We start from the raw sequence: 9,368 nt of genomic DNA on the forward strand, positions 1-9,368 counted from the left end.
TGTATGCAGCTTCCAAAGTAATTTGTATTGTAGTTAGTAAATAGTGTTGTCTCCTTACACAGGCAAAAAGAATGTATTTTTTTGCTTTAATCACCATTACTAGGCAGTGGGGGTTGCTTACAGAGGTTGGGGCCAGCCGCAGAAGACTGCCTGAGAGACGGTGAAGAGTAATAAGCAAATCAGACTTAATACTCTTAGAAGTAAGACTTTTCTACAGGCAGGTAAGGAGGACAGTGGCACTGAGAGGTTAGCTTGTGCCAGTTTGGAAGTGCTGGAGCAATTGATAGTCCTCTCTACTAAAAAAGAAGAATGGGAAAGCACTCTTTTGGATTCAAATGGGATTTCAGAATGGAAACAGCTTCGCGGAAGAAAATTAGTAGAAACAGAAGGACTTATTTTGGAAGGCAGCTGCAACAAGCAGAAGCCTGGAAAAAACTTCCATGTGAAAGGCTAAGCTGATTTGAAAAGATTCTGTATCTAAAGAGTATCTAAGAAAGGTGCGAAAACTTTACTTACAGTGAAGTATTCCTGTTGGAGAAACCCTGCAGGTCTGCAATGATAGGTATACTCCACGGTCCCTGAAATTTTCTGTAAATGCTGACCTGGGTTTCGCTTCCCAGTACACCTTCTGGTTACCTGCAGGATTTTTCAGCTATTTTTTCACTATTCAAAGTCAAAATGCCAGGACAAATTTTGCTATTTAACGTTGCTTTTTAGTGTTTATATCCTAATATTACCATGTAATAGGAACAGGAGTTTTGGCTCTGCCCAGAAGGGAAATAGAATCCAGACAAACCAGAAGTCCAAATCGGTCAAATTCCTTTCGTTAACACCAAAACCATCACTGATATTACAGAGAGTTCAGTGTCAATCGTCTTAAAAAGTCTTGCCAACAAAATTTTCATTTTCGCTGCAGCATACCGTACTTTGAAACGAGTGCCGCTACTGGACAAAACGTGGAGAAGGCTGTGGACACTCTCCTGGACTTGATAATGAAACGCATGGAGCAGTGCGTGGACAAGACGCAAGTCTCCAACACCGCCAATGGGGGAAGCTCGGGAAAGCTAGATTCGGCAAAACCGGAGGAGAAAAAGTGTGCCTGCTGAAGTTCACCTCTAAACTGTGAGAACCAGTCAAAATATTTCATCAGAAAACGGTTGACCTACCACCAAATCCAAACCTGCTCTGTTGAGCCATGCACAGAAGCAAAGTTGCATTGTTTTATTGGGAGCGTGCATTTTTTTCTCCAAAGAACTGATTTAAAAACTAAAACCTGTGTCTCAATGAGGCTCTTGTGCTGAAATAATTCTTCCTGATAGGTGCCATTTTCATGGAAACTCTCCCCTCTTTTCTTCCCCTTCCCACTCCCTTCCCGTCCAGCCCTTATCTTTATTTTACATGTGATCAGGATAGCGAATAGAGGAAAGTAGCTTTATTTTTTTAAAAAAGGAGGGAAGGAACCTATTGTCTATATAAACTGGATATAGAAATTAAAATGGAAGTGGGTGGTTTTCTAGCTCTGTGCCATTTTTCCGCAGAATCCTGTTTCTTTATAAATCTTGACCGACATCAGGGACCATGCATTTTCTAAGGCGTACAAAAGCTTCTACGTGGCCTATTAAGAAAAACTTTATTACTTGCACAGAGTAAGCAATGCTGTGAATCTGTCCGGACTGAATCACTGAGAAGTTGGTTAGTTGGGGGTGTGGGGGGTGTGTGTGTGTCTCTTTTGGGTTGGGGGGGAGGGAGGAAGAAGGGAATTTAATTTTTAACAAATTAATCAGGGAATTGTGCAACATGGCTTTTGTTGCCAATAATCCAAGCAGGGATTGGAGAGTTACGGGAAAAAGTATTGAGAGGAATTCTCACGCTGCAGGGACAGCTTAAAAAAGAAAAGAGCATAATCTATGGAAAAAGAGAAAAGATATATTTTGTGAAGCATCTTCTGAATCTCACTTTAAGCAAAAAATAATTTTTCCTCCCCTTCCGCACATAAGGAAGCCATCCTTTTTCTTTCTTTCCTCAGATAACTGCATATCCCAGGTGGGACAAGGGAAAGAACTTGTGAATGTTTGCACTGTCTGAAAGAGGACCGTAAATTCAGTTGGGCTGGGGGAATCGCTAGCAAGTTATTCACTGTGGTTTTGCTGGGGCCTCAGTACATTCAGGTTTTCAACAAAGAGAAAATTCCTCATATTCTCTGCAAGAGGCAACGTGGAAAAACGGTGAAGCGGGGACTTGGCATGACAGGGCTCCAAAATACGCCTGCCTCGAGATGGAAATGTATTGCAGAAGTTTGCAGGTATTTCAGATGGATGGATAAAAAATAGCCTATTGGTTTTCTGCAGTAGGAGGGTAAAATGTGAAGGATGTCTTTTACAGATGAGAGTAAAAAACATAATGAAACAGCAAATAGCTCATTACAAGCAAAGACAAGTAGAGGAAAAATTAAAAATACTATACTTTTAAGTATGGATCATTTTTGAAATCAAATTATAGCATTTTGATTAGTCTACCCTGTCCTGTCTCGTAGAATAGCAGTTCTGCTTTTATGGAGCTGGTAGTTAAGGGTCTATTGGTGTTGATTGTGCTTTAAGCTACTGTCACTTGGAAGGGGGCAGGTTGGGAGAAAGAACAACTCAAGTCAAGTTAAATTGGTTGAGTTGGCAGGGTTGTAGGCTTTCGTTTATTTAAATGTAAAATCCCACAATGTTTTCAGCTTTGATTCAGAATTGCAAAAACTTTGAACAGCAAGCTCATAAAATGGTTAGATGTTTCCCAGAAATTGAGAATTTACCAGCTACTTTGGTGAAAGAACAACAGATTTTTCTGCCCAGATCATAAAATGATGTTTACTTGATGATTTGGCATGTTAACGGCACAGATGGTGCATCCATAGGAGCAGGCTCACTGGGTGAGTAACCAGGTAGCCACAGTTACTGGACCAGTACAGAAATCCAGTTTGCAGACTGTAACGGTGATATAACCGATAAGCTATACCTAAAGGCTGCATACGGGGAATACTGTACAACCAGCTCTAATACATGTCCTTTTATAGGCTGTAAAGAGCCCTAGCACCTCAAGAGATGCAAAAGCTACTGTAGCAGCCCAGAGATGTTTCCCAGGCAGAAGGTACAGGTAGGCTGATATTCAAGTGGAGTGATACTCAGATAGGTCCCTTCGGTTAGGGACTGGAAGTTTGGGGACTTTTCTGAAGTGAAGTTGTATCCTTTTTTTTTTTTTTTTTAATGTGTAGCATCTAACTTGTGCATAATTTAAAAAAAATACTTACTTTGTAATCTCTTTTGAATTCATGAAAATGATGAACCGAGAAGTTTCCTGTCTCATTTTCAAAGAAATCTCTCATTTCATGGCGGCAGGTTTTTGTCCATTGAACAGGAGTGAAAGAGGTTGCTAAGAACACTAAAGTTTTGCCAGTCAACAAAAAACGTATTTCCCAAAGCAGCTTAAGCAGAGCTTGTACAGAAGCTATTACAAAGCTTAAAGTGATCTTAGTAGCTTCAGCAGTAGCCAGATGATTCATATAAAGGTGTGGAAAATCCTAAACCTGGCACTGTTTCAAAGCACCTTGCTGAAGCTCAGTTGCTTCCACTTATCGCCTTACTGATGAAAATAGCATTCTTAAAATACTAGTAGCAAAAAGAAGAAAAAAATTACCGAACAGTTTGCAACAGAGGAAAGATTCTCCTAATCTTGCTACTGAACTTCAGTGACTTTAAGTTGTCAAAACAGGCAGCGAGGTCCCAGACGGCTCTGCTCCCTGAGGGCTGGTTTTGGAGAGGTCCCGGTGTTGGAGGTGGAGGTAGCTCGTGGCTGTCGCGGGAGCAGTATCGCTTGAGGGATCCGGTTAGGAGCTACGGGGAAATGGCTGCGGCAAAAACTTCATTGCTTGCTTTGTATTTATATGCGTGCTAATGCAAGCAATGCTGATTAGTATTCTGTGTTTGACAAAAAGAAATTCATGAAAGCTCGTGAAACTTTGCTCTCAAATGGATTTTGCCATCAGAACTTAGTTTGGAGGAAAGCAGGAGGAATGTTTCTAATCCTGGTAGGTGCTAGAAGTTTTTTCCAAGTAGCTTTGAGGTATTAGGAAAAGGGGAACATATTAAGTGATTCTAAATGGCTCCTAACTGCTTCGCTCTTTATTAGATTAACCCTCCCTGCAAAAAACTAGGTGACAAACTCTAAGTGAAAATCCCTTCCTGTCCCCCTCCACCATCACCTGCACTTCTGCACCAGTTATTCTCCGTAGCTGTTCCTGGGAATGAGAGTCAGCTGGTGTACGTAGATCCGCGCAGAGACGTCCGTCTGTCTTCCTGCAGCGTTACGGCCCTTAGCGACGGACTGCCGACCACCCGCAGCCCTCGTTCGTCCAGATGGGTGATAGGGCCAGCGTATAAGATCCTGGAAATAACGGTAACTGCAGCAAGCAGAGGACACTCTACCTGGGCTGCTCACAGATTAGGTCTTACTCAGTCAAGCTTTATGGAAAGGAACTTTTCTACATTACATGTTGCAACACTCTTGAAAATGAATTCGCTTTCGTTTAACATCTTGAGTAGGGTATGGCTTGATCCCATCCCATTCGGTAGAACTTTAATTCTGCTGTTGCAACATTTGGTTATACAGTGTTGAATCAGAAGTTAAGCATTTGCTTTTGGGCAAAAGTTCAGCTGATATCCCGCCACGTTGCTGGAGAGGGAGGGAAGCTGCTGTGGTCTTTTGGGCTGATGCTAAGGATGAAACCTCAGTGCACGTGTTCTGCCCCTGTTAGCCCCGTCTTGAATTTCGCTCCAGGCAGTGGTTTCTCAAGGTGTCTTTTTGTGTCCCTCTGGAAATACGTTACCTTATCTCCGTTTCTCTGGTACAAGTGCTGTTGCTGTAGGCTTTGTTGGGCAGTGTGCGCGGTATTTCTGAGCCGAGCGGTGCTGCGCGCTGACCGAGGTACAGCCAGGCCTTTGGAGATGCGACTCGCGGGACCTGGTCCTGAGTGAAAGCTTTGGTTGCCTTTTCTCTCGGCATAGTTGTGCTTTCTCTGCCTCTGGCAGCAGTCTCTGGCCGTGATGTTTACAAAGATAACTCAAGTCGTCAGGCTTTGAACCTGCTCCCTTGTTCCTTGTCGTGTGCCCGGGTGACTCTCCTACGTACTGCGGCGGGGTTACGGCTCCCGTCTGCTCCGTGGAGCTCCCAGTAGGAACCCGTCCCTCTTTCTGTTTTAAGCATGAATGTAAAAATGTGGCATCACTTAAGCCATCACAGCACTGTATCAAAAGGAGTGTTAATAGACTGTCCTAGACTACTGCTGCGGTTTTGATCTCGATGTCCCCCCCGCGCCGCGGTGACCCTCTGGTCTTGGTGCCGTGCCGTCGCCTGCTGCCGGTGGCATCTCCTGCACGCTGCTGAGTGTGCGCGTTGCCAAAGCCCGTTGCCCTAAGCTGCTGCAACGGCAGTATGTTCAGTGTGCGAATCGCCACATTCGGTGAATTCGGTACACGCAGGTAATACTTTAAGAGTGAGAAAACTTCCAGCTAAGAGAAAATGTCTTTAAGCTGATGTTGGTGTGATCTGTGCATCCTGTGCTGGTCTAAAATCGCTCCCCTCCCCTTCCCCAGGCTAACCCGGCCTCCTCTGCTGCTCCTCATCCTCCGGGCAATAAAACCAGCTGGTGTCGGGGGCCAGGGGCAAGGGGGGGCAGTGCCCAGGGCTGGCTGGGACGTTCCCGGGAAGAAGCGCTGCGACAGGGAGCGTATCCCGGCTGAGGGAAATGCCCTTGGGTGTTCACCAGCATCCCCGTTTGCCAGCGCTTGGCTGAGCTGGGTCTGGAGCATCTTTGTGCAGAGAGAAGGTATTGCCAGGGCGGGCTAAACTGAACTAAAGAACCGCATAAAAGTACCTATTCCATGAACATACAGATGTGAATATGTTTTTTGAATATTGTCCAACCATTAAGAAAATTATTCCATCAATGGTAAAATACTAGGGGAGTAGTCTTTAGTGCAAAGTTAGCTGGGGGCTTAAGCGCGTGCTTGCCGGCAGCCCTGCAAGGCCGTTGTTCGCATGTGGCCGTGCCGCCCGTTCGGAGTGGCTGCAGGGTCGGGAACTGCCCGGGAAACGGCCAAAAAAGCCTCCTCCTGGGCTGCTGCCGCTGGGCTCGAGCCGTGGTCCCCATCAGAGCCAGCGGGTGCAAAAGGCTGTGCAGGGCTGGAGTAACGCTCCTCCGTGACCTTTGCTGTCAGTGCATTTTTATAGACGGTCTCAAGACAGGAGGCATTTGCTTCTCTTAAAAAAAAACAAAAAAAAGAGGGGGTGTTTGCATGCCCGAAGCGTGCTCTGTAGGAAAGAAGAGGCCCAAGGGCAGCAGGGCCTGTCTGCTGGCCGCTCTGCCGCCGGCGACGCTGCCGTGGGGGTGATGGAGCAGAAGCAGCATTCGAGAGCAGCCACCATTTGCTGCCGTGGTAACTTTATAAAAACCGATTGCCTTAAGCTGTTTTCTGAAGGCTAAATCTTACCTAACGCTTCGAATGTGTAAAGGGTTGTCATGCATATATAGAGATTGTAGATGATTGGACCATGTAAGAAACTTTAATAAAAGCTGTATTATATATGATTTCGATAACTACTGAATAGCAACTATTTGGGACTCTGTTTTAAGGTAAGAGGTTTTATCTGCTGGAACTACTTCAGTTCGTGGATGTGACTAATATTCAGCCTCTTGAGGTATAAACTATCTGTCTAGAGCTGAACTTTTAAAATCTGTATGCACGTATACAACTGAAGAGTAGTAGCAAGCATAAAAATAAACTGAAGTGGCTGCTATTTTTGTGCAGGTGTGAACACAGCAGGAGTTTCAGACCATGCTCTGATTTTAAAAAGGAGAGTGGTGTAACCGATGCCGCTCTGAAAAACGTTAAAATGAACAGAGTTTTACTTGACTGCTGAGACTTGGCTTGAGGCATCTTCAAGTAGGAAGCCAAATTTTCAGAGTTTCTTTCCTCTCTCTTGTAATTCTTCTGCTGTAAAAGACTGGTCCCCGCTCTGCACAGCACGCACACCGTGCACACACACGCACACCCGTACCGGATAGGGCTTTTTTGCTGTTTTTTTTCCCATAGGATGTTGTTGACTGGGAACCATTCTCCTGGGTGCTGGGCAGATCTGTTTCTATTTTATCATCATTATTATTGTTTTTGTTTTAACTATTTCAGGCCAAGGGAGGTAGTGATTCTTTGCTATGTGCTTTTATTCCATGCAGTTACCTACTTAAACCATAACTTTAGCGAGCATAACCTAAAGTTGTCAACCCTCCTTGTGCAATAGGGCTTATGGACACACCGTATACTGAAAGAAGCCTATTGTATCTAACAGCTTATTAATGGAAGTTAAGTCGTTCTTTGGTTTTGTTAAGGTATCTTTCAGATAAACACTAAACATTATACTGTATCAATTACCTTTTAAATGTTTCCTTCTGTTATGCTGCTGTAGGCATGTTTTATGTTTGTCTCCAACAGATCTGTGTTATGCCTAGTGCTATGAATGTGACTGAAACTATCTTGAACGCAAATACTATTTTTTATTATATATGCCCCTCGATGGACCGTGGTGCTTGCTTACCGGTGTTAACGTCATTTCGTTGTGCCAAAGCACCTGTGGCTTCAAACCATAGTGTCAAATGATTCACTGGTGTCTGGGTTTGCGTAACGCAGTTGAGGAATGTAATCCTGTGATTCAGTTTCTGCACTGTTATTTTCAAAATAAAAATACATTTTTAATCAGGTGTCTCAGCTGGTGTGGGGGGGGGAGTGGAAACTTCTCCCTGGGAGATACGGTCTAGTTACACAGTATTTGCAATTTGTCAGCTTAGAGAAGAAATAAAGAAGGGCAGGGCTGCTTTCTCCTTGCCGGCTGTACGAGAATTGTTCCGTATAGTTGCTTTTAACTTGGCTCTGGGTGTTTTACCAGGTGTGTGAGCACAAACCACTGAACCCGTAAGTCCGTGCACAGCACGCCCCGTGGGGGGAAGCAGGACAGGGTCATACAGGCGTTTTGACCGACAGTCGCACGCGGTGCTCCTTGGTGAACAGAGGGGCGAGGAGGTGGCCAAGGGCCTCCTTAGCGCAGCTCGGACTTGGGTGAAAGGCTCTGCTTTCAGTGACGTGGCTGCTGCTGTTTACACAAGAGCTGCTCCAGGGGCCAGCTACGTATGATGTGTATATACAAATGGCTCTGGCGAAGCTGGTGGTACCTGGGTAAGTATAACCACATCAGGCTTTGCGTGGCGGCAGATCCTGGCTGCACGTCTGTCTGGTCGCGCAGCGCACGCAGAACCCCTGCCTGAGTCAGCGGGTGCCATTTGCACCTTAGCTGAGTTAAGCCGCAGAGTGACGCTATGTATGAATAATGTAGCTAAAGGTAGAGAAGAAAGGGAACAAACTGAAATTTGGTATGGTTGTCTTATTTAAAGAACAACACTTTAAAATACCGTAATCTGTATGAGTTACTGTTTAGAAGAAAAATCCTGTTAAAAAAAATTCTGCAATTCTTTGGTTTTCATTTTTGCCCACAGTCCATCGGACTACAATACACAGGTAAGTGTGAATGTGCAAATACTCTGTCACTGAAGCAGGATGTCTTGGGGGACACAGCTTACTTCTTGGGATGCAAAACATCTCTTCAGTAGGGAATGTTGAGCATCAGGTCACGTCCATATTAAAGGAGAGAAAAAGGTGATGTGCTCTTGCACATAAAGGAACTGTTTTGGTAAATGACTGTGGCCTGTTTTTGGAGGTAAAGAGTGCTAAACAGATTGTTCCCTGCTTTAGGGGGAAGCAGGGAAGAAAAGCTCTGGCAAATGCAGGTGAACACAGTGACCTGGTTAGTGGAGCACTGCTGGCTTCCCCCAGCCAGCAGCAGCATAACCTGCACTTGGGTTTGTGTACACGGGCCTGCTGCCAGCCCCCACCCTGGGCTGCGTTTGCGCTGAACAGGCGTAAAGCGTCAGGAACTGAAGCTCCTGCAGCTCCTAGGCTGAGGCTACAACATGACTTGTCTCAGGTGTCACTATTTGATAATGTGAGATTGAAATAAAGAGGTAAATGCCCAAAGCCATACTGGAAAAGAAGCTAATCCCATGCCAGGAAAAAAAGGAAAAGAAAAAAGCAAGTTTAAGATAAAAGGAAAGAAAAGCTAAATAAGGAGCTTCATACTTAAGCTGACCAGGGTAGTATGTTCCTTGTTTGCCACAGCAGGTTTTCAGGAAAGCAAGAGCATGTTTATAGCAGAAACTGGTAACTTCCTTGTCACCTGGGGCACTGCCTGCAGTACGGTGTTGCTGCTCCTAAAACAAGCTG

General features: G+C 44.9%; 1 protein-coding gene across 4 annotated transcripts in view; it reads left to right on the forward strand.

Annotated features, from left to right (window-relative positions):
- The window catches only part of LOC112994462 (ras-related protein Rab-27B), a 30,160-nt gene extending 22,370 nt beyond the window's left edge, over positions 1-7,790 (forward strand). For all 4 annotated transcript variants that reach the window (XM_064500591.1, XM_064500592.1, XM_026118819.2 and 1 more), the window contains exon 6: positions 917-7,790. In XM_064500591.1, coding sequence (XP_064356661.1) covers positions 917-1,106 — 190 coding nt within the window. In that variant the 3' untranslated portion in view covers positions 1,107-7,790. The remainder of the gene's footprint in view (positions 1-916) is intronic.
- The last annotated feature ends 1,578 nt before the right edge of the window (positions 7,791-9,368 follow it).

This window comes from Dromaius novaehollandiae, chromosome W (genome assembly GCF_036370855.1).
Source record: "Dromaius novaehollandiae isolate bDroNov1 chromosome W, bDroNov1.hap1, whole genome shotgun sequence".
Lineage (NCBI taxonomy): Eukaryota > Metazoa > Chordata > Aves > Casuariiformes > Dromaiidae > Dromaius > Dromaius novaehollandiae.